We start from the raw sequence: 23,008 nt of genomic DNA on the forward strand, positions 1-23,008 counted from the left end.
TACAAAATGGGCAATGACTGCCTAGGAAGGTGCACTGCAGAAAAGGATCTGGGGATCATAGTGGGTCACAAAGTAAATATGAGTCAACAGGGTAACATCACTGCAAAAAAAGCAAACCTCATTCTGGGACGTATTAGCAGGAGGGTTGTAGGCAAGACACAAGCAGTAATTCTTCCGCTCTACTCCATGCTGATACGGCCTCAGCTGGAGTATTGTGTCCAGTTCTGGGTACCGCACTTCAGGAAGGGTGCTGACAAATTGGAGAAAGTCCAGAAGAGAGCAACAAAAATCATTAAAGGTCTAGAAAACCTGACCTGTGAGGAAAGGTTGAAAGAACTGGGTTTGTTTAGTCTGGAGAAGAGAGGCTGACGGGGGCTATGATAACAGCCTTCATTTATAGAAAAGGTTGTTTTAAAGAGGAGGGTGACTAATTGTTCTCCTTTGCCACTGAGGACAGGACAAGAAATAATGGGCTTAAATTACAATAAGGGAGATTTAGGTCAGGAAAAACTTCCTAGCTGTAAGTTACAAATTACCTGGAGAGGTCGTGGGATCTCCATCACTGGAGGTCTTTAAGAACAGGTTAGACAAACACCTGTCAGGGATGTCAGGGGCTAGATCAGTGAATCTTAACAACCAGCCCGTGAACTGGCGCCAGCCTCTGAGAGCTCCCTGACACAGTTTGGGAAGGCAGCAAGCCAGTCCCTGGTATCAAAAAGGTTGAGAAACACTGGGCTAGATGATACTTGGCTCTGCCTCAGTGCAGGGGACTAGACGAGATGACCTATCAAGGTCCCTTCCAGTCCTACATTGCTATGATTCCACCTGAACTCTGAAGTGGAGAAATTATGTTTTGCTTCTTCTCCTGCAGCACTGCTGGGTAATATTTTTCTGTGTTGTTTAAACAGATGCCACTTCAGAGGCAGATGCTTTTCAATGCACTTTATTCAGAGGCAATGAAACGTGATGGGATCATTTGGGATGAAGGGTGTTACTGCATCGTACGTACAGCTGTCAGCACCACCTATAATTAATTTGAGCAGGACTGGCCCTGTGATTGCTCTTTGCCACAGTGTGGGGCTGCAGCAGGCATCAGTGGTGACAGCAGGGAGTCTGTCTCTCCTGGGCGCTCCATTACCCACCTGCCAGGCCCAGGCCACATGGAGGAGAACAAAGAGCAGCTTGACTGGAACACAGAGGGGTGATGAAGAGGGAAGATACAGGGTGGGGAACAGGAGCTAGGGAGTGTGACACAGGAGAGAGCAGGGTGGATTGACCTGGGAATGTCGTTTAGTTTTACTGGGGCTGTCTGCATGGGGGATGGGAGAGCAGGGGGTGACTTTAGGTGAGGGACGGTACCTGATCCTATAACCTGAGCCAGGAGGGGGGTGGGGAGAGTCGACACCTTTGCCCTGGAAACTGGACAAAGGGAGAGAGGGAGAGGGAGGGGCTGAGCCTGCTGGAGGGGTTTTTGGTTTCAGTTCTGGGCTGGCTGGGAAGAGGCAGGGAACCCCAAGTCTGGGGTCTGAGATCCTTGCCCACCAGAGGGACCTGGCTGGGGGGTCCTGCTTGGTACTGTGCTCCTGTCATCTAATAAACCTTCTGTTTTACTGGCTGGCTGAGAGGCCTGGGGAATCGCAGGAAACTGGGGTGCAGGGCCCTGACTCCCCCACACTCAGTGACAGGGAGCAGATCCAAAGGGCAGCAGGCGAAAGACAGGAGCTGGGGGTAAAGGGGGTGAGGCAGGGAGAGTTTCTGGGTTGGGGAGGGTAGAAGAGTCTGTGACCAGAACTACGCACCCCTCTCTAGACGCTGGCGTGGAACCCAGGGTTCCCGTCTCTGCATTCCTTCCCTGTCGGCTGGTAGCTCTGCAGCCCTCCTGCAAAGTGTGTCTCCATCCCCCTCTACCGCTGGGTCCCCACAGAACATAACAGCCCTCGACTGCCATCGGTGTGGTAGAGCTAAAGATCACAGCTCTGCCGAGGACCCGTTTGTGGCTGTGGGCCCACTGCATGGAACTTTTGCTTTGTCACTGTTCCATTTTATTGACTGTTTGAAATGAGGAAACCATGTCCCAGCGAGTTACAGCAAAGAACATGAAGGCTGCAGAGTGAAGCACTGCCCAGTTAGGAAGGCCAGACTGAAGGCTGCTTTAATCCTGGTGTGCATGTATCGATACCCTCCGTAATGACATGAACACAGGCCATTGGAGAGAACCCTTACACCACATTGGCTAGCTCGCATTCGGTGTGAATGGAGGCAGGATTGTTAAATTGGTGTGTTGGGAACCAGGGTGGCTGGCGAGGAACAAGAAAGGAAATTCTGCTGTGAGAAAATCCAGCCTTGCCAAGAACACCCTGTTTATTTATGTTTGTAGGAAGCCCTCAGCAGCAGCAGAGTCTAGGTCCTGGACAGATCATTAAGAGCCCAATTTCTCTCTGAAAGAAGCATATTCTCTGTCTTGTCCCATCCTTAACTGGATAGGCCCTCTGGCTGGCTGGCTTTACTGCGTGAGCCCTGGACTGGGACAGAGGCAGGGACTGGCTTATTGACCCAGTCCACACACTAAGCTGCACCAGTTTCACATAAGGGGTCTTTACATCAGTATCACTCAAAAAGCCTGTGGTCACTTTTAATTCCCTGTAAACCTGGTTTATATTGATTTAAATGGACCTGGCCCCCTTGCTGCCTTCAGCTCCACAGATATAAGGCAGAGTTACAGGGAAGGGAAACTTGCCTTTTCAGAGAAATGGAAATGGTCAGCGGAAAAGTCTGTTTTTCTTGAATTTTGGTTTCACTAAAAAAAACAAACATCTTTAAATTGCCAAAATCCCCCCAAAATTTAAAAATAAATGTATTTTAATTTTTGGGACACACACACACACACACACACACACACACACACACACAAAGACAAATTATCCTGCAGGAAGAAAACCGATTCCCACCCTGCTGTGAAGAGTGCCCTGCAAGTAACAAATTTCTCTGCCGATCTTCGTTAAACCAGCTCAACCCTTGTGCGGAGAGAATCCCTTTGTCCCTTGTCTGTACAGCCCCGAGCACACCAGGCGCTGAGCGCTTCCTAGGGGCTCTATGTGGCTGCAGGACAGAAGACACCGGCTCCTGTTATTAATAAGGGAAGGGCAGGAGCACATGAGCATACGAACTTTCCGGGGTAGGGGGCCAGAAATGGCAGGTTTACTCTCGGCCAGACAGCCCCGGACTAGGAGGAAGAGCCGCTGCGGTCTGGGGGGGGGCGGCCAGGGCTCCCAGGCAGGCACACGTGGGAGATCCCAGCTCCAGGCGCCCGCCCGGGGGCTGTAATCCCGGTTCCTGGGCTCCGCTGGGAGAGTTGATTACTCACCTCATCTCGCAGGGAATGTGTCTCTTCCCAGCCCTGGGGGAGGGCGGGCGGGACACCCGGGCGCGTTATTCCGGGAGGCTGGCTGCGAACAGACTCCAAAGCCCCCAAAGGTTACAGCCAGCGCACAGAGAACCGGGGCCGGGTCGGGATTTACAGCCGTGACTCACAGCTGATCTTTGCAGGGCGCTGGTTGAGTAAGAGGAGAGCGATTTCAGGAAATGTCATTGAGATGGGGAGGCGGGGGGGCTTTCTCCCACACCCCTCTCTTTCGCTCTGCCGCAACCCAGAGACAAGGGGGGGGGGGACAATAGGGGAAATACTAGAGGATCTCTTCTGACTCGGGTTTGTAAATTTCTGTCCCCCCATGGGGGCGGGACCGGGCAGTGTGAGGCGGGGCCAGAGGCGCATTAAGGAGCTTGTCAATTTCAGTTGTTCAGACTTGCTTAGGACTTTCCAAAACTTGTTGGTGTTTCTCTGCCCCCCCGCCCCCAGGCTCCTCTTTCAGGCATTTCTCAAGATCTCTTGAAATTTAAAATTGGGGTGTGAGAAATACACACCCGGAAAAAAATTGCGGGGAGCCCCATTCCCCATTGGGAACATCTGCCAGGGGAAAGGAAACATTTCTGCCCCTCGAGGTGAAGAACAACCCCCCCACACACAAAAAGGGTTGAAATATGATCACTTTTTTGTTCCTTTGGCTTTGTCTTCCTCGAGTGGAATCCTTGACATGTAAGTAAAGCTGCATTCCGTTCTCTCCGGGCCTGCTCTCGGGAAGGTGGGCAGCAGATGCACGGATGTTTCGCAAGTCAGTAATAGACCGTATCTGATGGGATAATGTTAGCAAGAAATCGATAAAGGGCTGGGAACAAGAGAAGGTGTGTGTGTGTGTGTGTGTGTGTGTGTGTGTGTGTGTGTGTGTGTGTGTGTGTGTGAGAGAGAGAGAGAGAGAGAGAGAGAGAGAGAGAGAGAGAGGTGGGGGGTGGTATTAGGGAAATAGAAACTCCAGCAAGATGGAATTTTTAGAAGCCCGGAGAAAGTCACCTTGGCCGTTGCAAGGTGGGAGCGCGCGCTTGGTAAAAGGGGGTCGCCTGGCCCAGGCAAAGCTGCCTCGATGGGGGCAGAGACAAGACAAAAGGTGGAGGGAAGGATCGTTGTAGATAGAAGGGAGGGGGCAGAGCCCGCCAGGGCTGAGCAAGGTTGTGGCGCAAACGGCCAGTCCATTTCCAAGAGGTGGGGTGGGGCGCGCGGGGCAGATTTTGCTTTCAGGCGCCCGGAGTTGTTGAATTCCCCGCGAAACGCTTCGGGGTCTGCCCGAGCCCTTTGCCCCGCGCACATGGGACGGCGGGTGCACGGATCTGCCCCCAAAATACAGTGCAAGAGAGAGAGGCACTAACAATGGCAATGGAAGCCAGGAGAAGCTCCGTGCGCCCCTGGCGCAGCTGCGGAGAGGCGAGCGCAGAAATCGGTGATGCTGGTTTAAAATGCGGCTCCTCTGACCGTCTGCAGCAAACCACGGCCAAATGCGCACCCCTCCCTGCCTGTACCCGGCCCCCTGGCTGGGGGGGCGCTTTCCCCGGGGGTCCTCTAAGGCCCCTGCCCCCTCGTTCGTTAGTCTTCACTTTTCTTCCTTCGCCAACCCATTCATTTCTCTCGGTGGATTTCCGAGGCGCGCGGGTCGGGGGTCCCCGGCCCCTATAATAACCCCCCCGCCCAGGTTCTCTCTACCCTCCCCCTGGGTCCAGCTATGCTCCCCGGGTCTCACACATCCTGTCTCAGGCACACTGCGAGCCTGGCTGGGCGAGTCCGAGGCGAACGTGCCGGGCTCGGGCCCTTGACATGACAAAGGGTTCCCAGCCCTCAAGCCCCCTCAACGGGTCTCAGCCTGCGCGCAGAGAGGGGGACTCTTGTCCGCGGCTCGCTCCGCCGCGAGCCTTCGGAACCGCACCTGGAGAGGGGGACCCCTTCGCTCCGCGCCAAGCGCAAGGGGGGGTGCGCTGGCGCAGAGCTGTGCGCAGGGAGCAAGGCGGGGTGCTCGCCGCAGGATAACGCCCCAAGGCCGTAACAAAGGGCTTTACTGCTGCAAATCTAAATCCCCCGCGGGGCGCACGCCGGGCCCGTCTCCCTGCGCTGGGCTGGCTCTGCGCCCCAGCGCAACTCAGCAGCCACGACCCGCACAGATCCCTCGGTGAGACCAGCCAGGCCGGTGGGGAGGCGGAGAAACCCGCTCCCCGGGCTTGGTCTCCCGTCGCCGGCCGCCCAGCCCCCGCTTGTGGGTGCAGTTCTGCAGAGCCGCCGGGGCGCAGGCTGAGGCCAGGTGCGGGCGGCTCCCCCAGGAGTGAAGCGCCCAGCCCCCTTCGCCATTTGTCCCCCCCCCGCCGCCAGCAGGTCGCCCCAGCCCCGGCGGTGTCCTGCGGGAGCTGCCAGCCCAGCCGAACCCCGGGGGCGCACCCGCCTGGCTCGGGGCCCAGCGCTCCGGGAGGCAGCCGGGCCGGGGGACGTGTGGTCAGCCTCGCACTCCCGCAGGGCTCCGTTCCCAGTTCGGGACTCGCAGGGCGCAGCCCCCATTGAGAACAATGGAGAATCCCCCTCCCCCATTGAGAACAATGGAGAATCCCCCTCCCCCATTGAGAACAATAGAAGGGACCTCTCAGTCCCACTCCGGGTCCCGTTTTGGCAGCGGGGGCTCCTCTGCTCACTCAGGGGAGCAGAACAGGCCCTTCAGTGGATCCTGAGGACCCAGATATTCCCCCCCCCCCAGGGGAAGGGTCTGGGTCGGAGCCAGTTTCTGCCTCCTTCAGTTGGGATGAGCATTTCACCGAGGAAAACGTGTGTGTATGTGGTGTGTGTCTCTGGGTGTAGTGGAGGGAGTGTATCTGTGTGTATGTATTTGTGATGTGTGTGTGCCTGTCTGTTTATTTGTGGTATGTGTGTATATCTGTGTGTGTGTGTGCCTGTATCTCAGATCAGGGAGTGTATTTCCTAAGGCCCCAGAAGTGCTGTTAACACAAATTAGCCTTTGGTTCCTGGAGTTGTGTTTTTGGTTCCCAAGCGAGGGGGTGGGGGGGGAATTCCCTTTCCCCTGTAGCAGGAAGTTGGTGCTTCTTTTTTATGATGGGAATCTCTCAAGGCGATATTTGCTGCAAACACATGATCTAGTCCGGCCAAGGAAAGCTGCCGCTGTTGTTTAGGAAGCATCAGCCACCCCCTAGCCTGGCCTGGGCCAGACACGTAACGCTGCAGCAGGACGCCCCAGACCTCAGCCAGGACAGTCCTGCTCCCAAGCACCTGTGGTGAAAGACCCTGCCCCGGGGTGCTGCTGCTGGATGCTCCTGGGAACCCAGAGTGCCAGGGGTATTTTGTCACTTCCCTCACCCTGGCCATGGCCAATATTAACAGTAACAATCCAGGCTGTGGCTCCACAGTGCTGAGTTGTGTTTTCCTGACAGGCAGTAAGTAGCTTGCAATGACTTATTTAACGGTTGATTAATAAGAACCATTAGCAGCTGATTATTAAACAGCAAGAGCTAGTTATTTGGAACTGAAATAACAGCTAAGCTAGGCTGGTGCCAAGGAAACAAACCCGAACTGAGGAATTCGGCGTTAAAGTTCCCAGGTCTCATCCTGCACTCCCACTACACTAAAGTCAATGGAAGTTTTGCATGGGGAAGGTTCACAGGAGCAGTCCCCAGGCACTCCTGGGTTAATACTCTGTGGGTGGCACTTGCTGTGTTAGTGGGTGTCCCACATGCCAGCTGGCCCTGGGATTGCTACAGTCAGCAAGGTCCCAGGTGTGCCCAGACACTGATGTCCAAGTCTGGAGGTATTTGATGGGCACCTACATTGGCAGGGGGTGATTGTTTAGGGGTTTTGTGGCCAGATTAGGGTGACGGTAAGAAACTCAAGCTCAATTAGAGGACAAACCTTGTCTGTTAGGCTGGGGAACAGTCTTTCCAGGGCAGCGTAGGTTGTATGGAATTGCCTTGGAGTCTGTGTTTTCGGGCACCCACCTGGGGTTGGGGAGAACTGGGCTAGATATGACCTGCCAGCCCTAACCCGCTCCTTGGGTAACTCTCCTGGTTTCACTGGAGTTCAGTCGATCCAGCCCTTTGATCCTGGCTGGAGCACTCCCATGCATCAAAAGGTAACCCTTTAGATGAAAGATTAAAGAGGCTAGGCCTCTTCAGCTTGGAAAAGAGGAGACTAAGGGGGGATATGACAGAGGTATATACAATCATGAGTGGTGTGGAGAAAGTGGATAAGGAAAAGTTATTTACTTATTCCCATAATACAAGAACTAGGGGCCACCAAATGAAATTAATGGGCAGCAGGTTTAAAACAAATAAAAGGAAGTTCTTCCTCATGCAGCGCACAGTCAACTTGTGGAACTCCTTGCCTGAGGAAGTTGTGAAGGCTAGGACTATAACAGGGTAAAAAGAGAACTAGATAAATTCATGGAGGTTAAGTCCGTTAATGGCTATTAGCCAGGATAGGTAAGAAGTGGGGTCCCTAGCCTCTGTTTGTCAGAGGGTGGCGATGGATGGCAGGAGAGAGATCACTTGATCACTGCCTGTTAGGTTCACTCCCTCTGGGGCACCTGGCATTGGCCACTGTTGGTAGACAGATTCTGGGCTAGATGGACCTTTGGTCTGACCTGGTACGGCCATTCTTATGTTCTTAACCCAAAGGAACAGACAGAGATGGAGCAGGGTCTGTTAAATGCACAGTGCTGGGGGAGAGCAGGGTACATGTCTGTCAGTGGCTTGTCTGGAGTTGTCATTTGGGGAGGGGGATTGTGCCCTTTTCCTAAATCTCCAGAGTCTATAGTCGAAAGTCTTTCCCCCACTTTTTGCTATTGGGTTGGTGAGGGAGAGGGACGGTCCCTCTAGGCTGGGAACATGTTCCCCCATCACGGCTAGATTCCCCACAAAACATCCCAGAAGAGGGTCAGAATGGAAACGGGCAGGGAATGATGACGAGAACACAGTAAGCCAGGCACGGGCCTGTGTATGGCATTTCTATTGCCCCCGCAGACTTGGCACAATGCCCACCCGGGAACTCACACTTTCCTATGAGGCTCCTGGGCTGTGAGACATGCGAGGGCATTCCCAAGGTATAGACCATGGTACATGAGCACCAAGTCCCTCCTATGAGGTGTGTGTTGGAATTACACCCCCAGGGGCTGGTGTACACAGAGAGTGACATGACCAGAAAGTCTCTTAAGAGGGGTAGGACTTGAACGGTCCTTTATCCACAAGCCCGTCCTTTCTCCTCGGCAAAGGTATACAGCTTTGCTGTGCTATTTTATGAACTCAGCCTGCATGGGTGGATATTCTTAGGATTGCTCTGAATAATGGAAAACACAGACCCCCCTAGTTCAGAGGCCAGTGGGTAATTTTCAGTCACTTATAACTTTATACGTTTTTTTTTCAATCCTGTCCAAGGCACCCACCCTGCCTAAAGGCTAAGCCCATGCCAACTTTGACATGCAGAAATGAGCCCCTTCAAGTGACTAGAACTCAAAAATAAACCAAAGCACTTTTTAAATGACTAGTTCCCCCTCCCCCCCCGCACACACACACATTTGACTCTAGTGAGTTTGATAAAACATTTAAAAAGAGTCACCTGAGGGATGGAGCATGAGAAATGCAGCCTCAAAGCCAGAAAGGAAAAAAAAAGGTTGAGGAAGATTGTGAAGGAACAAAGCCTTTGGCTGAAATGTTTCTTTCGGTTGGGGTTTCTGGGGACTGTCACATCACTTTGGCACAGCAACACGGGGGTCTGTGCACCACATTTCTCAGGATCTGTGGGAATGTTAACTGTATTTTTTACAAAATTTGAGACCGTACAAATTCTCCTTTGTTTTCCCCTTTGGGGATCTTGCAGATAATTATTTTTTTAAATCTTTACAATTCCCAGTTAATGCACACTCTCGCTGTGTGATCTCAGAGGCTTTTCTCAGAGACTTTTCCCCCCTTTCCCAGGCATTTAAACTTCCAATATAAAAATAAAATGAAATCCAGCCATTCAAAAGAAAAGAGTAAACGCTCCTGACACCTTAGACGTGTGGTTTTACTTTATAGTATTACTTAGCACCTGATCAGCATTTTTTGTTTAATAGGAAAGTAATAAAACTCCTAGCAGGTATTTGAGTTCCGAGTTGCACATTCCACACGTTGACTGTGTCTCTCTGGCCCATTCCTCTCCAATCTGAAAACTTCACGCTTTTCCCTTTTAAAACACATGTTCATTTCTGGGTCTGTCTCGAAAAAACACTGCTTAAAAAATTGGCCCCTCCAGACACTCCCTCTCTAAGGCTTTGCGTGGAGGACGGGAAACGTGTCTGTTTTATGATGCTCGTACGTGTTTCCAGTGGTGTTTGGATTAAGATTTACTAGAATTAGGATCCAGAGCATTGGCTGCTTTTATCCGCAGGGTTGCAGCTTTCTCACCGAGAGCTCCTGAGGGTTTTGACATGCTGGTGGATGGAAATGCTTGTGTGTAGGGTGATTACGTTTTCAGAGGCCCTTTTGGAGGCCAAGGCGCATTTTGTCCTACACATCGGGCTGGATGTTCTGAACTGCAGAGATTCTTTGTGAACTTGGGGGGCTCTCGGGCCATACAGCAGCTGGATGGGCCTTTGCTTTTAGCAAAGGGGATCATAAAGGCAAAGCTTTGTGCAGCACCTGTACTGCACATTTCCCAGCGGCAGCTCTGCATGCTAGAGACATGAGGGAAAGGTCCCTCTGGCTGTGGTTCCTCATCTTGTTCAGGCGTCTAGTTACGCGTAGGCCATTCTACGGGACTAGCCTAGGCCCATGCTGACTAAGCCACCCCCTTGCTAAGCAATGTCAAGGTATCCCCATGCTAGACAGCCCTGTTCATGGGCAGTGCTGAACACGTGCCAGACAGAACAAGGCCCTGAGCCTTGCCTGGGGCCTCTCGGCACTAGCACAATATGAGTAAATAGCAATGCAGTGGGGGCCCAGTTTGCCTCTGGAATACCAGGGCCCAACTCCGCTGATGTCAGGGACCACACTGTGGACTCAGCTCCTTGCCCAGCATCTGTACAAGGCTGGGGCTTAAGGCACAATGTGTTCTTTTGTCATCAGCACTGCAGTTAGGGAGGTTGCAGGCCAGGAGGGCTGTTTTGCCTGATCGCTCTGGGAGCTTGTAGGGTGCCCCCAGGGCCAGGGGCTTGGAGAATTAATCCCAAATAAATGCCCTGTCTAGCTCCCTGAGGTGCAATTCATCCCTGGGCAGGTGGCCACAGGGGGAAGATCATCGCCAGGAGCAGAAAATGAGCCTTTTGGAGAAGCGGTGGCACAGCTGACAAAGCTCTAAAGTGGCATCAGCTCAGCAGTGGTTGATTCTAGTATCTCCAGGGCAACCAAAGTGGCATTGGAACATTGAGCGTGTTAGTCTCTATGGAAGGGAGATCGGTGGCGTTTCCTATATTTTGATAGCTAGAAATGTTGTGTAAATCTCCCAGAGCTCGGCAGGATGGCCCTGTGGCACAGAGGGTGGAATATAAACAGCCAAATCAGATAAAGCCTCAGCAAACCCTTTAAACACATGCTTAGCCTTAAGCATGTGAGCAATTCCAGTTAGGTTAGTGGTACTGCTAATGAAAGTACGAACTTAAGAGTTGTGCTGAATTGGTATCTGTCACCGCTGCCCGGAGTGAGATCAATACTGCAACTCTGGCTATACATTTAGGGCTGCACTGTCAAATAGGGGCATCTGAGCTCTGTGTCAAGTGGGTAATGGGGCATAGGGAGGGAGCGTGTTTGTAACAGCTTGTGCCTTTTCAGCAGGTGGTGCTTAGGTTTGCGAACCGGAGTGTACAAGTGTCACTGGGTGACACTCTGGGTGCACATCGTGTTCCCGAGCGTAGCGGATGGATCTGCAGGTCTGGGCTCCACTTCAGCAAAGCTCTCAGGTGCTGGGCAGTGGAATCTTGGCTCCTGTACAACGAATGGGGCGAGAGGGGCCCCTTAGACTGCGATTCACAAAAGCCAGTACGCTAGGCTCTCCCATGGGAGATGCCAAGGAGAGGGGTCTCCAAGCTCCAGGAGGCACCTGCTTCTGCTCCAGTTCACAGCCAGGAAACAGCTTTGGAGTCCAGCGCCTCATGCTGGTTGGGGATGAGGAGGGGTAGCCCTGTGAGAAGGATTCTGTTGCCTAGTGGTTAGAGCATTCACCCAGGATCTAGGAAACCCATGATCCAGCCCCCCTGCTCCAATGACTCTCTATTTATCCAGAGTATAACAGCTTCACTGGGAGAGCTTTGAGGGATTTTCCCAAGCTTGGACTATCCCATAGGCCCGTGGTTAGAGCCCTCACCTGAGAGGTGGCAGATCCCTTCTCCCTATCAGGTGGAGGGGGGATTTGAACTGGACGGGGGGCTCCCACATCCCAGGTGAGTACCCCTGACCACTAGGATACAGGGTAGGAGGGAAGTTCTCCTCTGAGCAGCACCTCGGACAAGGTAGATGGCCACACACAGGCCTGTCTTTCCCTGGTTTGGGAATCGGGTTGGGCGCAGGGACGCAGCCACGTGCACATTCACAGGCAGAAACATGGGTGTCTAGGGAACTTTTACTGCCAAAAGTTAGACAACGAGGAAATTTAGGCACCTCTAGGGTCTCAGCGGGAGTCCTGTGCATCACTGTGGGCTGAAACTGGAAGTAGGTGCCTACAACAGGGACATATGCTCCAAACTCAGGCCTTACGCACGCGCTTAAAGTTAAGCAGGTCCTCCGGTGCCTTGCTGAATTGGAGCCCCCCAGAACAGTGCGTAACTGACCAGCTCTGGGTCCCTGACACTTTCCTCTCTGGTGCGGGGAGGGCTGGCTGTGAATGTGTTTTTTGAAAAAGTGTTTCCACAGTTGTTTTTGGAATCCCCTTTGCCACAAGCCCCACCCACCACACCAGCCACATGCAGCCGTGCCCTACCAAAACCCAGCCCCACAGGCTGCAGCAACCAAAGCCAGAGCAAACCACAAACAATCCCTGCCCAGGCAGTGGTGAGCGAGAGACACCTTCGCCACTGACACAAGCAGCTTATTCTTGGAGAGAAATCCACACTCTACTTCCATCTCACCCTCCAAGTGGGAAAAAGTTGCCAAACCTGCCTATATAAATCCCAGGCATCTCCTAGGTTTTCATCAGAGGAAGAGAGAGGGAGGATTTTTACCTGGCAGGCAGATCAGAGTCTATTTGGGGGAAGAGTTAGAGGTCGAGCCCTGTAAGAGATTGTTCCTTGATTTTCCTTTTTTTTTTTTTTTTTTTTGCTGCAGATCCTGCAGTCATATCCCCCCAAGATCCAACTCTGGTGATTGGCTCTTCGCTCATCGCCGCTTGCTCAGTGAACTCTGACTTACACCTGAAAGCAGAGGACCTATACTGGACTCTGAATGGCAGACGTCTCCCCCCAGAGTCCTACAAGGTCCTCAATGGTACCACCCTCAGCGTGGCTCTAGCCAACCTGAACGGGTCCAGGCAGCAGTCAGGAGATAACCTGGTGTGTCACAGCAGAGACGGCAGCATCCTGGCTGGCTCCTGTCTTTATGTGGGATGTATGTTTGCAATGTTCTGCTTAGAGAGATGTTTTGCCCCAAACACCCCAGGCACAGCCAGAAAAACAAGCCAGCCCAAGTTTATCCCTGGTACAAGTCTGCTGAATTGGAAGCTTACACAGGGGATGAATCTGGCTACAGAGGGATATTTACCTTGTTCATTGATAGACCCTAATTTTAAATTGCACCTTTTATCCTAAGGGGTCCCAAAGCACGGACTGTACGGATACAGCGGCTGCTGCCCACCCCCTGACATGCAGCTGTTTCTGGGGTGGAACCTCCTGGGCAGCACTGCTCAACAGCACTTAGGAGGGGAAATTAAGAATAAAATCTCTAATCAAAACTGCCCCGGGGTATTTAGAGAGGAGAGAACCACTCGAGTTGGAATTTGGCCCAGACACTAGGCTTAACACTCCAGCTTTTGTGAAAAAAGTTCTCCTGGTTTCTACCAATAGCAAGATGCTCAGAGGGATTTTGCTTCTTTTCCAGATGAGAAGCCGCGTGTTGTCATGTGTCTACCTATTTCATTAGGGGCTGAGCATTTCATTAGAACAAATGGAGTAATTTAAAACAGTGTTGCTGGTTACCAAGGACAGAGTCAGAGAAGCCCCTGCAATATTAACAGTAATCTGTACACTAATCCTTTGCACCTTTAATGTTCTTGTAATAATTTGTACTACCTGCTCATTTCCCAGCATTCATTAATGGAACTCTAATTCTGGGAGTTATCAGAGCTGGCTTTAGCCTCCGCATGAGAGAGCACAACAGCAGAAAGACTATTTGGCAACCACTGGTAAAATTACTATGTCCAAATCAATGATCATAAGATTTTATCTTAGGCTATTTTAAGGACATTTTTAGGAGTTTCTCAGAATACAGAGGCTTAACTGGGAACAGAAAACCATTTGTTTTTTTTGTTTGTTCCCAAAAGAAAACTGCTTCAGATCTCAACTCAGTAACAGAATAAATGGGCAGATGTTTAAAAAAAAAAACCAACCCAACAAAAGCACGTACATTTTAAACGAAGAGCTGGAAATCATTTGCTCTTTCATGCACCTGCCAAGACCTGAGTTCAGGAGCCTGTCTTCCTCTTAGACCAGTGGATGGTTTTCTTGGCACCCAGCTCAGGGTATTTTCCTGTGTTCCCTGGGGTGTTCTGGATGTTGATGATATCATCCACACTTGCATAGGAATCACAGATCCCGACCTTGGATCCTGGCAGGTGAGTGACAAATGAGCTGATTTTAGCTGAGCATCTAAATGCATTTAGTCAGGAATCTTAAAACAAATCTACTGAACAAAGTTCTCAGGCTCAGCCCTTGTAAGTCTCTATGCTGCTTTGAGCTGGGGAAGCTTAGGCGGTTTCTTTGCAGAACTAGTTTCATGTCAAGGGTTCTTTTCTCTTAGTGCCACCAGAAAAACCAGTCAACATAACCTGCTGGTCCAAAAACATGAAAGACCTCACCTGTAAATGGGCCCCTGGCACGGAAGGCGAGACCTACCTGCACACCAACTACACCCTCAAATACAAACTCAGGTATGGGCAAGCTGCGGGGGAAGGGAGATGAATTCTTTGCTCAGGATAAACAGCACACGCTGGCCTTTTGGGCTGGGGATCTAATACCTTGCAAAGAGACGGTGCCAGTATTAGACAGCAGATGAATGAACCACAGTTCGTGTTAGGAGCAGTTAACTCCTGTGTTAACATGGAGGGTGCAGGGGCGGCTCCAGGCACCAGCGCTCCAAGCACGTCCCTGGGGCAGCAAGCCGCAGGGGTGGCCTGCCGGTTGCCATGAGGGCAGCAGTCAGGCTGCCTTTGGCAGGAGGCCTGCAGGTCCCGTGGTTTTGGCAGCAATTTGGCGGCGAGTACGCTGAAGGTGCAGGACCATGGGACCTCCCGCAGGCATGCTGCCGAATCCACCCGACTGCCGTGTGTGGGATGGCAAAATACATCGAGCCGCTCCTGGGAGGGTGTAGAGTTGGCAGTGCTGTCTATGCCGATCGCTCAACGGATTAATACCAGTAACATCAAAAGCTGCTAGTGAGGAAACCAGACACACCCCTGCACACGCACTAGAGCCAATGTGCATGTGCACAGTTGCGGAAGCAGTTTCAGCTGCCTATGGAAGGTTGGACGGAAACCAAGGGCCAAATTTTCTGCTGGTGCAAACTGACTGAGTTCCCTTGACTCCAGAGCCAATTCACCAGCAGAGAGCTCGACCTGACAGGAGGGCTGGTGCCTCTTGTTTGCAGGTGGTACGGCCGGGATAACACGTGCCAGGAGTATCGCACTGCAGGGCAGTACTCCTGCCACATCCCCAAAGACCTGGCCCTCTTCACGCCCTACGAGATCTGGGTGGAGGCCTCCAACCGCCTCGGCGTGGCTGTCTCTGAAGTCGTCATGCTCGACATTCTGGACGTGGGTGAGACATTGGCTTGTGCCACCCCCTTCCTGCATGGGACCACTACTCGTGTGCTTCCCGCCTCTCTTTCCTTTTTCTTTTTTTTTTTTAAAAGAGTAGATTTTTATTTTTGAGAGGGGGATCTAAATCCTTCAGAAACAATCCATGATCTCCGCCCTCTCCCCAGCCCAGGAGGGGTTTAGCCACTCCATTGGGTGCTCGGGGGTGGAATCCCAGCCCAAAGGGCTTCCATCGGAACCTCCCATCGCTGCCCGCTCCCCGTGGAACTGGATGCACCATTGTGGGGCTGGACGCCGTGGGGAGCAGTTGTGCACAGGGGACGAGAGGGGAGGCGAAGGATTTCAGTCAAAGTCTGGTGGGAAGGCCTAGGGCGGCCCGTCCCTAATTACCAGCGTGCCTCTGCTCCCAGCTAACCTCCTTCCTCTGGCTGTGCTGGAAGGCGAGACGGGTGGAGCACAGCGGCTCTGGTAATCTGAGCCCCGGCTGCTTGGAGCAGCGCCGACGGGAGTTGGGGGGCTTCTCACGTGCTAAAGAGCTGCTGACACCTCATGGAGAATGTTTCAGCCCATTGCGGCGAGACCTGATCCTTCCTTGAGCCCCCCAGTCTCTGCATTCCCTTCCCCTCCTCCCGCACTGCCTGCAAACAGGATAGTCCCTGCCCTGCTCCTTCCCCACCTGGAGCCACAGCCCTCCCAACTGTGATGTCACAGCTGGTTGCTGCGGAGATGACTGTGATGTCACACACAGGGGATCATGACCTCAGCTGCGGGGGAGGCATAGCAGAGCTCCAAGGGGGACCAGGATCCTGGGTTCATGGCATCCTCCCTGGTAATAGAGAAGGACAGAGAAGGGCAGCAGGAAATGGACGATATGTGAGCAGAATTGCTTCTAATCTAATTAGGATGTTTCTCCATGTTTTCCTGGAGGCATCTGTTGCTCCTTAACCCTTTCTGCCCCATGAGGCACATGGCTAGGAAAGGAGCTCCACCTCCATCCTGGGGCCTGCTGCCAGGCCCAGGCAAGGGGGGCAGGGCTGCCACGACCTGAGACCAGATGTCTAACCTGCATCGCGGAGAATGTAAAACATCCCTGGTTCATGGCCGGAGGAAGAAATGCCTGTTTCCTCTTGTATTGTAGACTTTGGAGGCAGTGTAACCCCAGCACAATGTGCTGATCCATGGGGCCTACCAGGAGGCAGATGTCACATCCCCCTCGCAGGCCAGGAATGGGCAGTTGCTAAGGCCCATAGATCACAATCATAGAATACCAGGGTTGGAGGGGACCTGGTCATCTAGTCCAACCCCCTGCTCAAAGCAGGACCAATCCCCAGACAGATTTTTTTCCCCAGACAGAGTTTTGCCCCAGTTCCCTAAATGGCCCCCTCAAGGATTGAGCTCACAACCCTGGGTTTAGCAGGCCAATGCTCAAACCACTGAGCTATCCCTCCCTTCAGTATGGGGAGTGGGTGTCCCACAATGCACACACCAGCAACAGCAGCAAGGCAAGCGAATGCCCCAGGCAATGCCCATCGATTGCCCCAGCAGCCAACAGGGCAAGAGGCTGAAAGAAGGGTTTCATTCAGAGCCCCCCCAAGTCCCAGCTCTCCTCCCTTCCATCTGTGCACCAGGCTGGTCTAGCACAGCAAAACACTGTTGGTGCTTGGTCCTGCACCCCCAGCCCCAGGAGGGTCAGAGAGGCTCCCCAGTGGCTTGGGTGCTCATCACACCAGCACATCAGCCCCTGAGCTTCCCCCAGGCTGGAGCGTTAGCAGCTCACCTCCGTGGCTAGAGAAGCACCAGTGGGCCCCACAGCCACATGACGCTCCTGCTCCCACATGCTCTGTAAGCCAGTGGGCTCACCCCTGCAGCGCCTCCTGCTGGTCATCCATGGGAATTAGCTCTTCCAGCATCCTGGAGCGCCCCCTGCAGGCTGGTGATCCACCTTACTGCTGACCCCTATGTCCCTTCCAGGATCCCAGTGCCCCTTTCTCTGGGTTGCTGTCCCCCTGGCAGTACCCCCACACTCTGGGTCTCCCCACCCAGGAGAACCCCCACCCACTAACCCAGTCCCCATCTACTGCCAGTCCCCATCTGGCCCCCCTCCCTGGAGCAGAGTGCAGTGTCAGCCACTCATCACAGGCAAGGGTGGGCTGCCCTTCTGCAGCTCCAGTACTGTCTTAGGCCCTCAGCTAGGCCCACAGCCTGGGGCTTTACTAGGCCAGAGCTCCCCAGCTCCTCTGGCCTTCCCCCAGCCCTGCTCCGCTCCGCTCCCAGGACCCTGCTCAGCTCCCTGCAACCAAGCCCTTCTCTCCCTACAAACAGAGAGAGACTCCTCAGCTTCTGGCTGCCCTGGCCTTCTTATAAGGCTGGGTTAGTCTGGCTGGGGCTGGGGCTGGGGCATGGCCACAGCTGCAGCCACTTCCCCCAATCAGCCGGGGGCCTTGCTCCCTTCCCCAGCCCCAGCCCTCTCCGGGGCTGTTTCAAGCCTCGCAGGGCAGGAGCGGGTAACTACCCTGCCACATGCTCCCTGCATCGCACGCTAGTGGCCACGAGAACGGGAGAGCTGCCTGCATGCAAGATGCTTCTGCACTTTACACCTTACTCTGTCCTGGTATGAAAGTAATGAGGCAGGAGCAGATTCCTGCCTGAAAGCCTCCCCTGGAGGAGCAACCCAATCCCTTCCCAGGCCTTGTGAAAACACAAGCCAGGACCTGGGCACAGCTGCTGTCTGGCCAGGCCCTATTGCTAGTGACTCCCCGTTTCCATGCATACGCCCCATCTATCTCTCTGTGGCACCGTGGGCCCCCCGAAAGTAGCACTCCGGGTTGGGGTGTTCATCTAGGTCCTGCCAGCAGCCCTCTCCCAGGCACTGCCTGTACTTGGTGCTCTTAACGCATCTCTCCCCCTGGCAGTCACCACCGACCCGCCAGCGGACGTCACAGTGAGCCGAGTTGGGGACCTGGAGGACCAGCTGAGCGTTCGCTGGAGCTCCCCGCCTGCGCTGAAGGATTTTCTGTTTCAGGCCAAGTACCAGATCCAGTACCGGGTGGAGGACAGTTCAGAGTGGAAGGTGAGCATGAGGGAGCAAACACGTGCATGGCTGGGACCCAGGAGACTGGAGCCGTGCACGCCTGCTTATAGAGGGACTGGCCTGGTCCTGGGGCTCAAAGCCCTGCCTGGGCCTGGCCTGTCCCTTGCTCAGCGTGGGAGCCACGTGGCTCTCTGAGCATCCTTCCTCCCTGCGGAACAAGCTCTGAGTGGATCTCTGGGCATCAAGGGAAGGCATACTCCAGGGCACAGCTGCCAGCTCTGCTACAGGCCTGGAACCCACCTTCCTCCTCTCCTGGCAGGTGGTTGACGACGTAGGGAACCAGACATCCTGCCGGCTGGCAGGGCTGCGGCCCGGCACCGTGTACTTCGTCCAAGTTCGGTGTAACCCCTTCGGGATCTACGGCTCTAAAAAGGCCGGGATCTGGAGCGATTGGAGCAACCCCACGGCGGCCTCAACCCCTCGGAGCGGTGAGCAGCACGGCCCTGCAGCAATAACCATGGCGGGGGAGAAGGGAAGGGGCCCCTCTGAGTCCTCCACACCAGCCCGGCCTGCAGGTCACAGGGGAGGAGGCTGGGGCAATGTCCAGCCCTGGGGCATCTGCCAGGGACCCAGCTCCCAGCTGATCTGCATGGGTCACTGGAGAGCAGGACCCAGGCTCCTCCAGCGGGAGAGACTGCAGCAAGGGGCCTCAGGCTGGCAGCGGGTACTTGGCCCATGGGCCTGGCTGCCAGGAGGCACATGGGCTCCCAGCTGGCGGGAGCCAGGTGAATGGCCTTGGCCATGAGGTACCTCGGGATTGCGGTGCTGGGGGCACTGGACACGGCACTTCCCTGCAGGATGGTCGGAACCAGCCATGCCCTGTCCAAGAGGTGCTGCCTGGCCTGGGCTGAGGGTTATCTCCCTCATGCTCCCCCTCAGATGGTGCCTGGGGGCTCTGACAGCTGGGGCAGCTGCTATGGAAAGGCCCAGCCCCGGCTCCATTGCAGCCAGCACGGCAACTCCACCTTCTCCAGCTGAGGATGTCGCTCATCACAGTCCCCCCAGTTCATTTGCCTTGGAGGGGTCCCTCCGGGCTCCCCAGCAGGCCGAGCGCCTCTGCAACACCCCACACGTCCCTCAGCCCGGGGTGGGGAGCAAGAGACCAGGCCGGAAATCCAGCCCAGAGCCGACTCCCCCATTCCCCCTGGAGATGTAACTTTCCTTGGCGTGCCGGGGGTCTTGGCACCCCACCAGCTGTTGGAGTTCAGGGTCACCCCTCCCCGCCCCTTGGCTCTGGCAGTAATTAGATTAGCATTCAGTCCTGCTGGGGCAGCCATTCCTCCCGCGCCATATGCAAATTGGCTGCTGTTCGCATTGTCTTTTGGGGCAGTGGGGTTGGGAAGGGAGGGGGCAGGTGGGGTGGGGGCCGGGCAGGCTGCAGAGGCCCCAGCAGCCCAGCCTCTGCTTCCCCACTTTCCGGAGAGCGCTGGACGTGCGGAGAGGTTGTTCCCCCCTTGGCCCCGCTCTGTGCCCGGCACCTGGATTTCTTGCAAAGGAGCCAATTTGGAGCTCTGATTTCCCAGCAGGGAGAGCGTGAACCTTGTTTCCACCCCTCCCGCCGCGCCAGCACGGCCCGGCCGTTCAGCAGGGTTCGCCTGCCCTTATTTATGATGTGACGTCGATGTCACGCCTTCCTTGGGCATTTGTAACACAGGATCAGTGGGGGAACAGCTCTGCCCCACCCTAGCCCTCGCTGGGGGACCTGCAGGCTCAGCCTCTGGACTGCACTACAGGGGGAGCCTGGGACCTGCCAGTGCAAGGACAGGGATCCCCACAGCTGCCCCCAGCCAGGAAAAGTCGCTGGGGGCTCAGCGCCGGAGGGAGGGGGATTCTTAGGCAGACAGAAGATTTTAGGTTACATTTGGAGGCATTAAAACTCAGGAGGGTCCTGTCTAGACAGCTTTGCAAATCGCCTTCCCAGGCATCACAGGCCCAGCCCCAGGGAGCTGGGGTAGGAGCCTTCCTGCTTCCACAGGTGAGCTAAGCAGCAGGGAACATGGACCGAGGAGAAATGGCCCCCTTGTGTCAGCTCCAGAATGGCAGGGTTCCCGCCCCGCCCTCTGGTGCTGGCACTGCCACAGCTGCACCCCGGGCGGCAGTTCCCATGTTGCTCATGAAACCCAGAACATGGCCAAAGATGAGCACGTCTGGGGCCACAGATGTGCCAGGGTTCGTGGCCATCCTCCCCCCAGTATCCCGAGCCCCAGCAGCACCGCTCTGACCCCCTCTGCTCTCCCTGGCCCAGATCGGCTCCCGGGCGTGTGCGACCCCAAGAGCGGCGAGCACAACACCACGCTGCGGCGGGAGCTCAAGCAGTTCTTTGGCTGGGTGAAGAAACACGCCTACGGCTGCTCCAACCTCAGCATCAAGCTCTACGACCAGTGGCGCGTCTGGCTGCAGAAATCTCACAAAACACGGAACCAGGTAGGTAAGGACCCTTCTCCAATTCCTTACATCTCTGTGCCGAGAGGGAGGTGGGCAGGGAGTTTGGGCGTCAGGTGCCCCCCACCCGCGTCACCTTGCCCTGCGAGGAGGAGCAGAGTCTCCAGATACACAAGGCTACCTCCATCCGGCGGCTGCTGCTGCTCCACCATCAGATCCCCCTTGCCCCCTGAGAGCTGTTCTCTATGGCCCTGAAGGGGCATCTCACCTGCTGCGGCGCCTGCCCCAGGGCACGGTGATCTGGAGATGGGGGCCCAGGCTGGGGCACCTGGGAGCCAGCACTCGGAGATAATCAGGCCTCTGCACTTTCCTGTAGCACAGGGGCTGAAGCGGAGATAGGGCTGCCCTCTGGATTTATACCGGGGAGCCTGCAGGGCCCTTGGCTCCTGGCACGGTGGCACCCTGATACATGCCCTCATCCACTGGAGGCAGCATGCTTTGCCCCTGGCCATGAGGTTCCGAGGGGAAAGCAGCATGCATAGGCTCTGGTTGTCCTGCCCCACTCTGGAGAGGTAAAGCAGCTGCTCGCACATCCTGCCCAGCAAAGCTGAGCTGCAGCCTCTGGGGAATCTGGGTCCTGGAGCCGGCTCTGTTCCCCCTGCCCCACCGGCCTCCCAGAGACATTCCCGCCTGGCCCTGAGCCCATGCCCCAGCCCTCGGTGCCCATGCAGCTGCCAGCACTCGAGGTTATAGGAGGAAGCAGACGCACCCGGCATGCTTTACAGTTGCTGGAGGGCAAACAGGCTGACGGGACGCAGACAGGCTGGGACCAGGGGAGGGCTGCTCTGCGGCTGGCCGGGTGGGTGCGGGGGGGCACATTTGGCTTCGCGGTTACTGCCTCTGGAAGCTGGGCTGTGCTTTCCTTCTAGGTGCTGCCCGGCGATAAGCTGTAGCCCCCGCCGTGCTCGGCAGTGGCAGGAGAGCAGAGGGAGCACTGGGCTGGAGCTGCATGGCACCCGCGTGCGGCTGCACCTCACCCAGCCCTCAGGATCGGGGGAAGGGCACAGATCCGCCCCCCCCATCATTCTTCTCCAGCAGGGATAGGAAGAAACAGACTTGGACTTCGAACGCCTCCCCCAGGCGCTCCCCTCCCAGCACCCAGCCCTGCTCCTCACCAGGGGCCCCTGGTGCAGCCTCCCTGTCACTGCTGGGTGGGGTTCCCAGCATTGCCGAGACACCCCCGGTGGGGAGGGGCCCTCCCAGCACTTGGGGGGGGCGCTATGAGTGCCTACAAAGCACACCCCAAAGGGAGGGCTATCAGGCTGCTGTCAGCTGGGCCTCAGCTGCAGGTTGCTCCTGGGGCAGAATTAAGAGGGGGGGCCAGAGGGGCCTAATGCGCCTTGGACCATTCACAGGCAGGGCACTGGTTGACACCAGTCCTGGTCACTAGCAAGCTACATCCACTGCCATCAGCAGCCCCTGCATGAAATGAGTCTGTAGGGTCTTAGCTCTGTCCCCACGGGAGCAGCGTCCCAGCCCCCCAAGCACGGTAACTGGTGCTAACCAGGCTGCACTGTTGGGAGGCTGAGTGTAGAACCAGCTCCACTCACCCCAAGGGCACCACTGCTGGGTGGGAAAAACAGCGGGACCTTTTACCTGCCAGAAATCCCCCCCGGGCAAAGTCCAAACGACAGGCAGGATGCTGCACACGCAGGCCCCTGTGCATGGCCCTGCCAGCGCACCGGGGTGCCAGGCAGTGCCACCGACTGCATGGCACCTTTACACTGCCCACGCTGCACCGAAGGGCCTCAGCCGCCATAAGAATCCATCCTGAGGTGCCTCATGGAAACAATGGCCATCTCCCCCGCTGGGTCCCCTGTGGGCCTGAAGCCCAGCCCAGTCCTGCCCCACCCCGAGGTGTCAGGGAAACTGTCTGTTTTCTGGCTGCACATTAAACACTAGAGCACAGAGGCCTCTGCATTTGAAGCCAGGCCCGTGGTTCTCTGAGCACTGGGCTCCAAACAGACATCACCCCCATCACCCTCAGAGCCTGCATGGACTCGCTCATTGCACACTCAGCGTTGCCAACTTTAGCCAACCCCTACCTCGGTCTGCGCGGGGAGGTGCGTGCCCCTTGGTTTTATTTAATAAAGGAAAGAAAACCAGGAAGA

The 23,008-nt window shown here is 55.3% G+C and overlaps 1 protein-coding gene across 3 annotated transcripts; it reads left to right on the forward strand.

Annotated features, from left to right (window-relative positions):
• The first annotated feature begins 3,816 nt into the window (after window positions 1-3,816).
• CRLF1 (cytokine receptor like factor 1) lies at window positions 3,817-22,823 on the forward strand. 3 transcript variants are annotated; one of them, XM_050934402.1, is made up of 8 exons: window positions 3,817-4,093; window positions 12,664-12,942; window positions 14,350-14,479; window positions 15,196-15,365; window positions 18,277-18,434; window positions 18,715-18,883; window positions 20,701-20,883; window positions 21,767-22,823. In XM_050934402.1, the coding sequence occupies exons 1-8, from the start codon at window positions 4,039-4,041 to the stop codon at window positions 21,781-21,783; spliced, it is 1,161 nt and encodes a 386-aa protein (XP_050790359.1). In that variant the 5' UTR covers window positions 3,817-4,038; the 3' UTR covers window positions 21,784-22,823. The 3 variants fall into 3 exon arrangements, with proteins under 3 accessions (XP_050790359.1, XP_050790358.1, XP_050790360.1); XM_050934401.1 differs by having other exon boundaries at window positions 20,701-20,879; XM_050934403.1 differs by lacking the exon at window positions 3,817-4,093 and adding an exon at window positions 4,137-4,169 and having other exon boundaries at window positions 20,701-20,879.
• The last annotated feature ends 185 nt before the right edge of the window (window positions 22,824-23,008 follow it).

The sequence above is a fragment of the Gopherus flavomarginatus genome, chromosome 24, assembly GCF_025201925.1.
Source record: "Gopherus flavomarginatus isolate rGopFla2 chromosome 24, rGopFla2.mat.asm, whole genome shotgun sequence".
Taxonomy (NCBI): domain Eukaryota; kingdom Metazoa; phylum Chordata; order Testudines; family Testudinidae; genus Gopherus; species Gopherus flavomarginatus.

Bases quoted from the DNA above. Each gene is read 5' to 3' on its own strand.
- CRLF1 (XM_050934401.1), top strand. From the start codon at position 4,039: ATGATCACTTTTTTGTTCCTTTGGCTTTGTCTTCCTCGAGTGGAATCC. The intron at 12,943-14,349 runs GTATGTTTGCAA...CTTTTCTCTTAG, and splicing joins CTCCTGTCTTTATGTGGGAT to TGCCACCAGAAAAACCAGTC. The intron at 14,480-15,195 runs GTATGGGCAAGC...TCTTGTTTGCAG, and splicing joins ACCCTCAAATACAAACTCAG to GTGGTACGGCCGGGATAACA.